Source organism: Protopterus annectens, chromosome 2.part0 (assembly GCF_019279795.1).
Source record: "Protopterus annectens isolate FY-2018-M chromosome 2.part0, PAN1.0, whole genome shotgun sequence".
Lineage (NCBI taxonomy): Eukaryota > Metazoa > Chordata > Ceratodontiformes > Protopteridae > Protopterus > Protopterus annectens.
Genome location: NC_056728.1, coordinates 820,100,224 through 820,115,748, shown reverse-complemented (window position 1 = coordinate 820,115,748; position 15,525 = coordinate 820,100,224). Strand labels below are relative to the sequence as shown.

General features: G+C 38.1%; 1 protein-coding gene across 6 annotated transcripts in view; it reads right to left on the bottom strand.

Moving 5' to 3' along the window:
- KDM4C (lysine demethylase 4C) overlaps positions 1-15,525 on the bottom strand; it is a 3,520,425-nt gene that overhangs the window by 911,024 nt on the left and 2,593,876 nt on the right. For all 6 annotated transcript variants that reach the window (XM_044061093.1, XM_044061091.1, XM_044061094.1 and 3 more), the window contains exon 16: positions 2,035-2,090. In XM_044061093.1, the coding sequence (XP_043917028.1) occupies positions 2,035-2,090 (56 nt within the window). The remainder of the gene's footprint in view (positions 1-2,034; positions 2,091-15,525) is intronic.

Below are 15,525 nucleotides of genomic sequence, written 5' to 3'. Positions count from 1 at the left end.
GGTGTGGGTATCTTTGATAACTATGAATACTCCCCCTCCTTTTGTGGTTCAGTCCGAATTTTGGGGCCGAAAAGCATGATATGAGGTATAACCTGGTGCATATGCTGGGGTGCTCTCTGAAGCCTTGAACCAGGTTTCTGTCACTGCACAGATATCGATGTTCTCCATACTGAGGAGGGCTTTGAGTGTGTGCATCTTGAGGTTTAGACTTCTGGCGTTTAGCAGCATTACATTTAGTTTCTTATTCATTGTGTTGTCTATGGAGGTGGGTTTGTCTTTTGAGCCTTGCCTAAAAAAGGCACTATGGGGGTGGCAAGTGCCTTCACCAATATCCGAAAGCCCAGGGGTGACAGGTGCAAGCCGTCCCTAGCGAAGCAACGTGGCTTGTCGAGCATGTCATCCCAGGCTGACAGACACTGGATCCCCTTCGAATGACACCAAAATTTTAGCCAGCTGTTAAAATCGATCATTTTGTCTTTATACTGTGGCATCATTCTAGGTGAGGGTAAGATGCTGCTTTAGGTCAGGGTCATACCGGCCTGGGCTACATGATCAGAGAGCTCCTCTATGCCTCTTTTCATGTAGTCAAGGGAGGTACGTCTCAGGTCATTCACACCAACATGGACAATGCCCGAGTCATATTTGTACTTGCTTTCTAGCCAATTCCCCTCTCAAAGGTGAGAATTAAACCCTGTACCTTGTGTCAGTGAAGCAAACACCTTAACCATTACATCAACTCCCAACCCCAATAATTAGTTTACATCAATTAAAGATGGGTATCTATAAGCACTTCACCTCCACATACTGCTTATATACTGGGGATTATAGTCTATGTCATGTGAGAGGTACACAGCAAACAGAAGAAATGCATTTCTACTCAAAGAGTTAAACCCATGCAACAATTCATTAAGTTACTGTAGTGAGACTTGAATAGTGGTCTCAATAATCTTCAGCTTCTATTTCATTATGTCTGATTTCTGAAATGGCTTATTACTCTAATCTGCTGTCACCTTCATCCCATGCTGGCATTGAACTGTAATTGCTAAGTAAGTTTAAAATGGAAAGCACTTTGAGAATGATACAGTAAAATAGAACTGTATTTATTTAGTGGCATTTTCTAAATGTATATGAATTTCATCTATTAAAGTAAGTTATGAATTGGTCATGTCAGCTGAATGCTATGCATCACATAAAAACTGTCTGCAAATCAGCCTTGCAGATTAGCTCAGTCAAATCTTTACCAAGACACAAAGGAACTTAGTTACACGAGTTACCAAAAAATATACCATTTTCATTTGCAAAAACAAGGCATAAATCAGGTCACAAATATCAAACTATATTTTATCTTGGGGAAATGCAAGATGCATTTCATTTTTTGAAGTCCACCCATTTAAAGAGGCACATGCAAGTGCATATAGTTATAGTATAACTTAATCTTGATCATTGAACATTAACTGGGCAAACTCCAATAACATGACTTCTTTGGTAAGGTGAGTGTGTGTGTTTGTCTGCATATATATTTATGCATGTGTATGCATGAATAGATACATATACATATCTCTATCTATTTATCTTTCTCTCTATCAAGGGTCCCTATTATATGCTTTAAGTCCCACAATTTGTGAACCTTACAAGATCAAGCTGAGAATATCGAAAACCCAGAAGCTCGAACAGCATGAGTGGTCATACTGGATGATTGAGGTTCTGTGTGAGTTGGGGCTTTACTCCCTTTCTTATTGCAGTGAGCGGGGTTGCAGGGGCTTGGCCCCCTGCAAAAATACAGGTGTTGTGATTGTAGTTTGTTGCTCGAGCTTCCGGGTTTTTGATATTTCCAGCTTGATCTTGTAAGATACGCTTTTGTGGGACTTCGAACTTATGATAGGGATCTACACATTTTTTATACACAAACACACACAGACACACACATAATATATACATATATATTTTCATTAAGTACTACTACTCTTGGTGCAAAACAGCTTCAAAACTTAAACAGATGCAGACAAATTAGATTACTTTCACATCATTACTTACCTCCTGTCAGTAGTCTGCTTGAGTGCACCACCTCTCAAACTGCAAAGACAGCATTCCTGCAAAAAAAATGAAGCAAACAAATTTGTCAGACTATTTAAACACTCATTTTTTTCCTGAGATATCTGCTATTTACTAACATGTCAAAGATACTGTGATCTGAATGCAATGCATCATAAGCCTGTCACTGCTGTTAGCTGTTCCTTACTTCAGTAAAATACATCATGCTAATGGTTACAGCCTGGAAAACAAGGTCTCTTTAGAAGACATAAATTAAATGACTGTCTCTACCAAAGAGTTCAGAGAGTTGACTTCTGACTGCACTACAATAATTTGTTCTTGGCAGGCTGTTTAAGCAGAACAAGAAAGTAAGTCATTATTAATTAGTGAAATTATTAGGTTAAAAAGAAATGAAATAGACATAGGTTTTAAAAGTCATTTGTTGTCATTTCCTCTAACCTAATGAATGCTTCAGTGGGAAGAAAAAATAAAACTTTTATTTTTGTGTATTTACCAGGGCAGTGAACTAATCCATAAGGGCCAATTTCAGCCAGCTTGAGAGCACTGTCAAGTGACCTACACAGTCCACACGGTAAAAAAAAAAAAACAAAGGGAAACTGTCAAGTGGCCTACAGTCAGTCCACACAGTAAAAAACTGAGGGACATTGTCAAGTGACTTACAGACAGTCACAGAGTAAAAAATTGAGATAAACTTTGAAGTGACCTACAGGCAGTCCACAAAGTAAGAAAACTGAGGAAATCAAACCCTGGATTGCAGGATGAACCTCTGTAGCAGATGTACAATAAATAAATAATTTATTAAGTAATTTAATAAATAAATAAAAGCAAGCATCCTTTTTAATGATACAACCTTTGTACAAAATCTGAAAATTTCTAGTTGTACTTCTAAATGACCTCTCTCATAGTTGGTTTATAATACTACAAACATCTTCTCTGAGGGTGATCTGTTCCATGACAATCTTCTTGAGACCCACTAGCTTGGTCACACAGACTGTCAGGATCTGCGTACATCTTTATTCTCACAAGAATTACTAGGTATACCTGCCAAAATCCATGGGTCTACTTGACTTTGCCAAAACCTATGCCAAATAACTTACCAATCAGACTCTTGAAACTCTGTCTCATCAAAAGTACGGATATGTACTGTCACTGTGAAGCAGTGTGCCTAGATGGGTTATTGCCACACTCCTATTACATCCCAAAATACTGAGTAGGACTGCACTTATTTATTTATTACATTTGTTTACTGGGAAGGTCCACTGGGCCAAAAAGTGCCCATTTTCAGTGAAGGCCTCAGGAAAAAAAGCTCCACAGTGACATCTACAGTACATAACAATTAGATTAAAGCTCAAATAAACAATACAATACATACAATTTGATAAAAAACACGGATAGCTCAAATAAACAATACCATACATACTATCTGATAATAATAGCAAACATGACAGATTAATCTGTGTAAGAATTTTTGACAAAGAAAGAAAGGAAGGCAGTGCACTTGTGAGTAAATCTGAGTACTGACAGAAGAATGTAATTGACACTGCGGTTGTGCTAAAAAAAACAATTAGCAATTGTCAGTATATTTGCACAAGGGTACAGAAGAGGTTTATCTGTCAGGAGTGAAGGTATAGGAGGTATTTAGGGAAGGAGGATGGAAAGGTGGGAGTAGAAGAAGGGACCAGACAAATTCAGGCTATGGGTTGTGAGGAGTTAGCACATGGGCATTGCCAGTGGGAGGAGGGGGATGTTTCAAAGATTATTTAAAGATAGATGTACTGCTAGTGGATCTAAGTGACAGTGGGAGACAGTTCCATAGTTTAGCAGTAGAAAAGGAGTGGAGCCATTGTCCAGCAGAGAGGTTGGGTTTCTCTACCTGTAGGAGCATTTGATTTTCAGAGGGGAGGAGTCTGTTTGGGTGGTATAGAGTAAATAGTTTGGAAAGGGCAGTGCAGCTGGATGGGTTACATATTAGTTTATGGGCAGTAGTTAGTTGAATATATGAAAGGTGATTAGGTAATTCTAGCCAGTTCAGTGATAGAAGCAAGGTGCAGTGGTGGGTTAAGTGGCATCCATTGGTGACAAACTTTGCAATTTTGTTATAGTATGAGTGTAGTTTGGATTTAAGACTGACCTGTATATTGGTGAAGAGAGGAGCACCGTAAAGTAGAGAGGGGAGCAGGAAGAAGGAGGCTAGGGCTAGTATGGAGAAGTGATTGAGGAATGTTTTGTGACGATAAAGCATGCCTAATTTCTGGTGAGATTTTTTGATATTGTTGTGAATATGCATATCAAACGTTAGGTGTTCATCTATGGTGACACCTAGAAGTTTAGTATGAGTGACAACCTCAACAGGAGGATTGTCATGAGAGAGAATAGAGAAAGTGTCTTTGTTTATCGTGCTGGACTTCTTGGGGGGTGAATAGCACTAGTTTTTTTTTTTTTTTAGGATTTAATGCTAGATGGTTGTTAGCCACCCAAATTTCAGTGGAGCTGAGGGCTGTTTGGGTAAGTTTCTGAATTTTGTGTGGGGAGTTGGAAGTACAGATGATAGTCGAGTCATCTGTGTACTGGATGACTGTTCCTTGAGTGAGACTAAAGTGGAAGTCATTGATGAAAATGTTGAAAAGTAGTGGACCTAAGATAGATCCTTGGGCAACAACTGTAGTGGTGGTAAGGAAAGGAGAGAAGGAGTTTTGCCACTCTGTGGCTTGTTGCCTGTCTGAGAGGTAGTTGAAAAACCAGTGTAGGGTAGAGGGAGAGACACCTATGTTGGATAGTTTTCTAAGAAGAAGAGGGTGGGAGATGGTATCAAAGGCTTTGGACAGATCAAGAAATAGCGAGAAGGCAATTTTCTAGCATCACGGTCCTGAATGATACAGACACAGAAGGAAATTAGAGCTGGAGTGGTGCTATGTCCTGGTCTAAAACCATGCTGGGTAGGTGATAGTATGTTACTGTCAAGCAGACAATTAAGGAGTTGGCTGTGGATACATTTTTTGAGGATTTTTGTGATAGGAGAAAGAATGGCAATGGGTTGAAAGTTGGAGATGTCTATATTATTTCCTCCTTTGTGGAGTGGGAGGATAAATGCTTTTTTCCAAATGGAAGGAACATAGGACTCTTGAACGAACCTATTAAGAAGTATGTTGACAGGGTATGAAATGGAATTAGCTGCTTTTTGTAGGAATTCTGGAGGCAGGTTGTCACAGGCATTAGTGCATGGTTTTAATTTCAGAAGCAGTTTCTTTACTATGGCTGCGGGAATAGGAGCTAGACAGAAGTTGTGTGTATGGGCTGGGGAGGTATTAGTAGCAGGAGGGTTAGTTTGGTTAGAATTAGTTTGTGGGAAGTTGGTAGTGAGATTAGCTATAATGTCAATAAAATAATTGTTGAAAAGTGTGGCAATCTCCATGGGTTTTTTTCTCTGGGTCTGGACAGGGGTTAGTTTCTGATCCTGGGTGTAGAAGGGTGTTGATGGAGCTCCAGAAGTATTTAGGGTTAAGTTTGTGTTGGTTATGTAAAGCATGATAGTATTCTTTTTTTATCCTTAGTGAATTGACGCTTTACTTGGTTGTGGAGGTGTTTGAAGGTTATGAGGTCAGAGGGTTTTTTGTGCTTTTGCCAAAGCTTCCAGGCTTTGTCCTTGGTAGCCATGTTTTGTTTGGTAGCTCTAGAGAGCCATGGGGCATGGACAGATTTTACGGGTTTTAGTCGGGGGTGGTGGGGGGGGGGGGTGAAGCCATCTAAAACATTAAGGAATGAAGAACTGAAATATTTTACTGAGCCAGGACCTAGAAAGTTAAGCCGATGCACACAAATAAATCAGTCAGTCAGTCGTTTGAGACTTTAAAATTTGTTAAAGGGGGTATTCAACTTGTTAGAAAATGCACAACTCTCAGGGCTAAGAGATTCAGGGGTTAACAGTAGATTGCTAAGGTCTGTAGGCGCAAGGTTGAGGAGAGGAGGATTTCCCTTTTTAAAACTCAGTTACAACAGCAGTATTATTCCTGGAGAGGGGTAGGGAAAGAGAGAGAAAAAGACATAAAACCTGATGGGCAGAACTTTACACAGCACGGCAAAATTGGGGGGGGGGGGGGCACAAACCCAGTTGTCGACCAAGACGGTGTGCTTTCTAGGGAAAAGCATAACACATAGGAAGGCATACAATTAGCTTGGCTGTTGACTGCTTGCGAGCAGTGGTGGACTCTGGTGCTTGAGAACAGCAGGAGAGGCAAGCTGCCGAGGATGGAGCACAGTACGTTCAGCAGGTTTAGGGCTCTAGAGTTCTACAATAAAAGGCAAATGAATAGAAAAAATTATAGCTGGGATTGGGAGTATAGGCACCAGAAAAATAGAGAGTAGAGCAGTACTTATCTTATTAATGTCAGAAAAACAAATAAATCAGTGCCCTTTACTCTCCATGTGCTAACTTACCAGCCCACTGTCATGTCATCTGACTAAATGGAGATGTTTATCTGTGGTATGGGTTTCAGAAAGAAAACAGAAACAAAAACTAACTACATTTACAAGACTGATATGAAATTGACACTCTTGAAGTGTATAGATAACTTGAATGGTCTGCCCATTGTCGTGACCCACTCATCTTGCAACACTTGCATCCATGGGTACTAAAGCCTGAGGAATCTGGAGTTTCTGGAGCTAGAACAATCTCCTTGCTTGAAGGACAGAGAGAGTCAAACTACCACTACATGCTTTTGAAATTCAGACTGGATGGGAAAGAGAACCAAGAATCTGGAAGCACTACGGACACAGAAGTGTTTAAAGAAGGGGCCCTAAAGTGGAACCTGGTCTGATGGACAATGAAAATGGATGCTGCAATGATGCCTGAAGTTTTAAGAAAAGTCTCTTCCGCAATAAACTGTTCAGAATAAACAGAAGCAACTACCAAATGAATGGATAATGTCCTTACTCTGCAGAAGACAGCCCCAGCACATCATGATTTCTAAAGTGCAAGCTATGAAAATGACAGAATACAGTCAGAGGAACTAAGACTTTGTGAGCTTGGATGTTATTGTCTGTTACACTGGGTCCTGAAATGCTAATCAACAGTTTTGACCTTAACGTACTGAAGCTTCCTTTACTCCTTGGTTATTTTGATTTGGATGTTGATTTCTTTGAAGTGCAAAGACGAAATCCAGTCTCTTTCTGACAGAGGAGGACTGCACTATGACCATTCAAAAGGGTTCCTTTGGGATAAAGACATTTAAGCCTTTGAGACACGGAGTTAGCCTATGATTCTTTTTTTTTTTTTTTTTTTGCCTTTGTTACCTGGTGGAATCTCTTGGATGGTTCTTTCACAAGCACTTTTACAAGTGTCTTCCGTTGTGCCTATTTGTGATTGAGTAAAATGTTTAGCTGGGGATGTAATGAATTCTGGAGAGAAGTGAGAACTGGTATTTGCAGCCAATAGCTATTTCCTTGGAATTCATCTACAAGTACTAAAATGAAGGAAAACCTGAACTCTGATCCACTCTGGCGTGGGACAGTTGGATAGATCTTCAGGAAAACTGCAATCCACTCTGGAGCAGAACACTTACTCCTGGATTGCATCAGAAACCTGGATTTCTTGAGTCCATAACCTTGCTGAAAACCAAACTCTGAGGAGGTTTCCAATACCTTCCTTTTGCTGCTGTAGACCACACCAAAGCAACAAGTGGTGCAGATTCCTCTGTATCCTAGTAAAATAACTCTACAGAGGATGAAAGTTCGCACCCAAAGAAGTGAGGGTTTGACAACCTTCATTATATTTTAAGCCAGTGAGAAACATCAGGCTCTCGGAGAAAGAACAAAAAGAGGTCACCTTGGTATCTTTTGTACATTAAATCAAATATAGCCAGATGTACTGCAAAGTACAGTTGTGTAGTTAACTTTTCATAACAACAGATGTTCAAGCAGATCACTGTTTCAACAGCCATTACTACATGGGATGCATCATGCAAAGGATATTGGAAATCCAGGCAGTCAACAAAGCTTCAGACTCCATCCTCATGAGATGTACATCTACTGTTAGCATGCAAGGATGTGGTATTGTAAAAGGGACATACAGACACATCAAAACCCAGCACTTTCTTGCCCAAAACAGGGAGGTCAAGTCATGTCAGAAGAGCAAAAGGGAAAATGATACCCCAGCCTGTTCAGGGAAGGCGCTATCGTTGTAACAGTGATCTATTCAAACATCTACTGTTAAGGTGAAATAACTACGCAACTGTACTATGTTCATTTTTCCCAAATAACTTTTTATTAAAGTTATATAAAAATAAACATTACAACATATTAAAAATAGCAACCAAGAGTTAAATATACCCAGTAAAACAATTATATTACCACATAATGCTATAAGATGTGATCTGAGGATATCCCAAAGTTGGTGTGAGAATTTGCAACTCCAAAAAGTGTTAAGTATCTTTGCTTCCTCTACAATGTTACAAGCAGATATGTTTTAGTAAAGTGTTTTTCCTTTTTGGCTGTAGTCATATGTATTATGTAAAATCATACAGCGTGCCTAATAAAAGTCTTTTTAAATTGATACATTTTAAATTTAGTTGAATAATTTGTTTTTTAACATTAGGTTCAAAAGACTGATCTATGAACTTCCAATAAGATGAGCAAATACACGTGTTTTGAAACAAGTACTTTTGAACTAACGTATACGACTTAGAAATGGGTTTGTTTGATAGTAGAGAGTTCCATAGATCCTTAATTAAAACTCCTTTGCCCTTATCTAATTGTACATTTCTATACTTCTCTTCCCATAAATACCAAATCTGATTTGAAGTTGAAAGATATCCTTCAGGTAGTTTTATGCCTGATGTCACATTTTCTAAGGAATTTACATCTGATGAAATGAAATCCCATATTTAATTTATTCTAAAGAATGGGTAACCTGTAGATCGCACCCTGATTGGAGAACAAAAGTTCTCCAGCAGGGTGTTAATCTACAGGTAATGCCCGCTGAAAGATGAGTCCACCACTTCACGGCAGCTTTTCAAGATGCAGTGGAGTTTGGACTGAAAATAAATCCTAACTTCCGCCATTATTTTACGCTCGCTAAGCAGCACTTTTGCTGTTTAGCCAGTGTAAAATAAAAAAGAAGAAAAAATTAAAATAAAGTGTGAGTGTGTGTGTGTGTGTGTGTGTGTGTGTGTGTGTGTGTGTGTGTGTGTGTGTGTGTGTGAGAGAGAGAGAGTATATGCATGTATGAGAGTAACAGAGAAATTGAGATCAATCAAGCTATTATTTTAAAACTCACTAAGCAGCACTTTTGCTGTTTAGCGAGAGTAAAAAAATAATGAAACAGGAAAAAAGTGTTTATGTTGCTGTCTGCGTATGTGAGATCAAATGCTTGCATGAAAACAGAAAGCAGAACAGACTGTGTGCGTGTGTGTGTGTGTGTGTGTGTGTGTGTGTGTAACAAAGGACCAAATATATGGATGGATTTTAAATAGTGCTCTTATAAACTTAGAAATTTGCTAGAATAACAGGGTTTCCATTAGCATGTATTTTCTGGAGGATATGAAGGCTGAAACTCAAATGTCTGTCATTATTTAAGGAATTCAATCCGTAGTGATTTCACAGATCACTACAGATTTTTGGAGGAATGGACCAACCATATGAGCACAAAATCTGGATATTCTGCAAATATTTGGACAGTTGAGAGGTATGCTCTCGACTCTTAACTCAAGATAACTGGATAAGCCTAAAATAAAGCGGGGGACAAAGGCTCAAAATAGGAACATATTTTATTGAATATTGGGATTTGTGTTAGCAAGCTTTTTCTTAAGCAGAGGTGTGCCTGTGAGAGAGACGACTACTGGCAGCAGCAGGAGAAGTAAAGAGGTTTGCATACCTCTGGACCTTTCAGTTGAAGAAATCTGGATAAAGCTTAAAATAAAGGGGGGACGAAGTCTCAAAAATGGAAAGGGATTTCAATTATTGCTCTTATAAAATAACAAACTTGCTTATTCTCTTAGCATGGATTTTCTGAAGAAAATAAAAGTCGGAAACTCAAATGTATGTCATTATTTAGTAACTTCAATCTCCAACGACTGCCAACAAACCAAATGTTTTAGGAGTAAGGGGACCAAAAAATAAAAGAAAATACCTGGATATTTTTAAAGTGTTATATTTTGGATATAAAATGCTTCCTCCAACATGATTAACATATACTGTCAAAAATCAAACCAAAAGGTTCCGAACCAGCAGGTGTAAAACTCCAAAGGTTTATTAGAAAATGTAAAAGTAAAGCGCTTTTTGTCTCCCTTAGTAGGAAGACTTCTTCAGACAAAGGAAAAAATCATCAAACACAATTTAAAACCCCAAAAAAGGGGTGTGTGTTACAAAATTACAAACAGCTGCCTTAATTGAACCCACTGACATACCTTCACATTTAAAGTTGTATTACATTAAAAGCATAAATAAATGTCCACTTAGTGTAGACAGGGTGTCAAACATAAAAAAGTTTTCAAAAAAGAAACATGAACTTGATAAGAGTAACCAAGAATGTCTTAGTGAAGATTCATGAACCTAATCAAGTGTAAATACTGTTTGTTTCCCTTAAAATACATTTTAGCAAACAACTTTTCATAGGGTAAAACAAAACTCATAAAGAATCTTGTGATTAAAAAGAAAATAAAATGAAGTAATGCTTGCAACCAAATATAATATCCATTCCTTAACAGAAAAGGTAGTAAAGAGTACACATCTCTAATGCATAATGAAGAATCAATGAATAAATAAACAGTGAAACTCAACTAGGAGTCTGCAATAAGCGGAATTTCAAAGGTGTTTCTAATAAAAAAATGTTATTTCTAATATTAAATAACCGAATATGTTTATTTCTGTGTTAAAAATCTAACACAGAAATTGCTTGTCATTTCAACGCCAACAGAATGCAACAACAATATATGAAAAAGAATTTTTTTTTTTTAAATGTTCCTTGAGCAATGGGTAAAGCACCAAGCTGCGATGAGAACACTTTCTAAGCTTTAGTATGCACAGTTGTAGCAGCCAAAACAAGTCAAAATGCAGCTGTTTCAGAAAAAATATGGCAAGGCATTGTGTGAAAGACACGTCTAAATCAAAACAAACAAACCGCCGGATTCACAAGACGGTACTTCATTCAAGAAAAGTGCAGGTACTAAGCATGCGAAAAAGGCGGATAGCCAAACAAACAAATGAAAAATCAGTTCACAATCGTGCCCATGAATACGGCATATTGTTCTGCAAATGAGTTTGTACTGTGTGTGAAAAAGGTAATAAATAAAGTAGCAGAAGACAAAAAAAAAAAAAACTGTTGGTGTTCAATGACATTGACAATAAGTAAACATAGCACTTCAAAATACCGTGGGTCTAAACATTAAGGTCTCATTGTTGCTTACGCAAAAAGGTGTGTGTGTCTAGAAGTAAGCAAAAATCAAGTCAGACCACAATGCAGAACCTGACAAAAATAAAACATACAAATCCTGACCGAAACTATGCAAAATGAAAATAAAAATAAAATAAAATAAGGTATGGGTCAAAGTACAGCGAAGCGCTGCAGAGGTCAGAAAACCAATGTTTCTCGAGTTAAACATTTGTGAATTAAGGTTTAAAAACCAGACTTGAGGTTTAAGTAATGATGAAAGAAGTCTTATCTTAGCAGGTTTCTTAACTTTAAAAAACAAGTCAAAGAAGTAACTTCGTTCAACCCTGGTGACGTGTAAGAGTTCATTTTAAGTTGCCAAATGAGTTCCTTTTTTTTTTTTTTTTTTTTTTTTTAATAACAATTGTTGGGGTCCTCCTCTTTCATCTGTAAGTACCTGGTCTATAACTTTAAAAAGGAAAGCATGAGAAGGGTTGTTATTACAATGTCTTGCAAGGGCGTTAGTGTTGCTCTTCTTCCTAATGTGGTACGTATGTTCATAAATTCTCTCTAAGTTTTCTGTCAGTCTTCCCTATATAAAAGGCAGGGCATGACTGGCACACAGCTAAATACACCACTGATTTTGAGTTACAATTGTAACGACCCCTTGCTTTAAACAGACGTTGCTTCACTATACATGTGGACCCTGTAGATATAAATTTACAGTAGTTGCATGTCTCAGATTTGTATGTGCCTTCAGTTCTAGTATGCTTTATTGAAGGTCTTTCCATAATGTTTTTGAGGTTTCTGCCCTTTCTAAAAATGATAACAGGTTTGTCCCCTATTTTCTCCGTGAGTTCTTTTTCAAAAGATAACAACTGCCAATTCTTTCTAAGTACATTGCTAACATATTTAGCTTCTAATAAAAAAGAAGTAATGAAACTTTTTTTATTGTACTTCTCTTGGGAAAAAATGGTTTGACCCATGCTAGAAGAGTGGGCACCAAGAATCTGTAATGTGACTTCATCTGACTCTGCCAGGTTCACGTTGGTTTGTTTCAAAGTCAGAATGGGATTGAAAGAACCCAAACCCCTTTTCCTACAAACTTTTCCTATTGTGTCATACACCAGTGATTCGGGGTATCCACGACTCATAAACATGCATTTCAACAAGGTACATTCCTCGTTGAAGGCGGAGTCTTCAGTGGTCATTCTTGCCGCTCTAACTAGTTGGCCCTTTAAAACAGATTTTTTCTGGTGTAGCGGGTGGCAACTAGAAAAATGTAACATAGTGTTAGAGTGAGTGGGTTTCCTGCAAGTTTTAGCAACATAACCCCTGTGGATGTAGTCTCTCTTCAATTCAACATCCAAATAGTTAATGGTGTCTTCACCAAAGGTAAATGTGAATTTCAAAAATGGAGTGCTGTTATTTAAAACCTCAACAAAGTTGCTTGCATCCCCTACGTTACCCTGAAACATAATGAAAATGTCGTCCAAAAACCTGTTATATAGTTTGACTTTCTGAAAATTGTTGTCCTTAAATACATAGTCATGTTCCCACTGGGCCAGTACTAAATTGGCATAGCTGGCTCCACAAGGGGAACCCATAGCTACTCCAATTATTTGTTTATGTATGCCCCCATTAAATCCAACATAATTATTGTTCAGAATCACGTCTAATAGTTCTTGAATTAGACGGATCTCATCACTCTCCACTCCATGTGCTATTAGGTTTCTGGTGACATATTCAATCCCTATGTCGTGGGGTATGGAGAAGTAAAGGTCGACTACATCTATTGTAAGAAAATGAATGTTGTCACAGTATTCAAATTTGTCTACATTTTCTAAAAAAGCCCAGGAGTCCTTAACTATTTGTAACTCTTGGGACACATACTTCTTTAATAACTCATCAACGAACTTGGCACAAGCATAAGTAATAGAAGACCTAGCATTGACTAAAGCCCTCATAGGGGGATTTTGAAGGTTTTTTATGAAGCTTGGGTAAACCAAATAAGCTAGGTGTTTTTGGGTTGGGAACCACTATATAGTTGTAAATATCAATGCTGATCAAGCCTTCAATCAATAAGTCCCTAAAGAAGGAAAACATTTTTTTATATGCAATATTCATTTCGTTGATACTTGATCTAACATACTAACATCTAACTAAAGAAGGAAAACATTTTTTTTATATGCAATATTCATTTCGTTGATACTTGATCTAACATAGGTGTTACTGTTCAAAATGTCCAACATTTTCTTATCATATTCCTCTTTGTCCATGATCACCAAACCACCACCTTTGTCTGGTTTCAAAACTCTGACCAGTAAAGTTCTGACTAGGTTCAAGGCTTCTACTCCATTGTCTGAAACATTCCTAATGGTATTCCTCTTTCTAGTCATGTAGAGAGCCCTGAAATCGGCCTCACACATGTGTTCAAACAAAGATAAAGGGGGCAAATTGGTGGATTGTAAGTACTAGATACCCTCAAAGGGTCTTCTACAAAAGGCTTGTCTCTGAAAATCAAGGACAGGTTAAGTTTTCGGATGTATAACTTCAAGTCAATCAAAGTCGCTGGTAGGTCAAAGTGCTCATCAGGTACAAAGGTCAGTCCTTTGCTAAAAAGGTTACAAAGTTCGTGTCTAATGTTAAAATTAGAGTAATTGTACACTTTGAAGTCTCCAGTATTGTTTGATAAAATGACGGGTGCTGAAGTTATCTGTTGTAATTGATGTTCTCTTTCCTGCCCCTCATATTGTATCTCCGTTGATGGTTCTGGCCCCTGTTGGAAAAAGAATCATTACTGTCATTAGTGTTAAAATGGTTGTTATTAGCCAAATTGTTCACTGGGCGCAAGTCAGGGTCATCATTTCTCCAATCTCCCTCAAATGCATCTAATTCTCCAACACCTGTTCCTACTCGCATTGCAGGCTCCGGTCTTTACTACCATAAGGACACACAAAGTTATTGCGTTGGGTTTTATGACCAAAAATGCCTTTACCCTGAGAGGGAGGTGGTTTAGGGTAAGCAGATCCATTTTTGTAGTCATTAATGTCCCTTCTTAGTTTCTTTAATTTCGCCTCAGAGTTCTTAACTAATTGTTGGTCAATTGATGAAAACACTCTCTTGTAATCGTAATGGTACCTCATAAAGTCTGGGTGTGTCCTTATGTCATTATTCAACCCAGTGACCTCATTTGTCAATTTCTCTATGGATATGGCATAATGCTTACACATCATGTCCATAAGTTCGGTACCATGTCTGTCAAATAAAGAAAGAAGTTCATTGTAAAATTCTGTTCCAGCTTCCAAACCTGATGGGTACTGCCAATATCGTAAACCTTTCAGTACTACTCCCTGTTTCTTACATTCTGCAAAGTAACTCACTTCCAGTTGTAGTTTTTTAAGTTTCAACATTTTCTTGTCAACTTCCTTTAATTTAAAAGGTAAGGACTCACCTCCTCCAGCTGAGCCTCTACCAACCCTTTCGTTGTGGTTGGAACCCAAAACTGGTTGTAACTTTAACCATTCAGTCATGTTAGGAAGCCCTATAAGCCCCGAGGAGGCTTCATTTGTAGAATTAAAAAAAGTGGAAACTTCACCACCAGTTTCATTCTGTCGTGGGTGTAGTACACCAGTGTGGTTCGCTCCTTCATTAGTAGCTCCATTTCCAGAACAATAACAGGTAGTCGAACACCCTTGTAGTTGAGTGCTGGGAGCACAGTTAGCCATGATTTTAGGTCTCACCGAAGTGTTTGTTTGTGACAAGCTATCCACCCTTGTAGAAAGATTTTCAAGTTTTTCATTCATAAGCTGGATTAATTGGGTTAAGTTCATCATTTCATTCGATCCAGAGTCAGGCAGCAAAGAAGGTTGAGTGATAATATCTTCAGAGCAACCCAAGCTGGGTTCGGTAGCCATGAGAACAACTAACAATTCCAAAACTGAAGAAAAACAAACTGTCAAAAAACAAACCAAAAGGTTCCGAAACAGCAGGTGTAAAACTCCAAAGATTTATTAGAAAATGTAAAAGTAAAGCGCTTTTCGTCTCCCTTAGTAGGAAGACTTCTTCAGACAAAGGAAAAAATCATCAAACACAATTTAAAACCCCAAAAA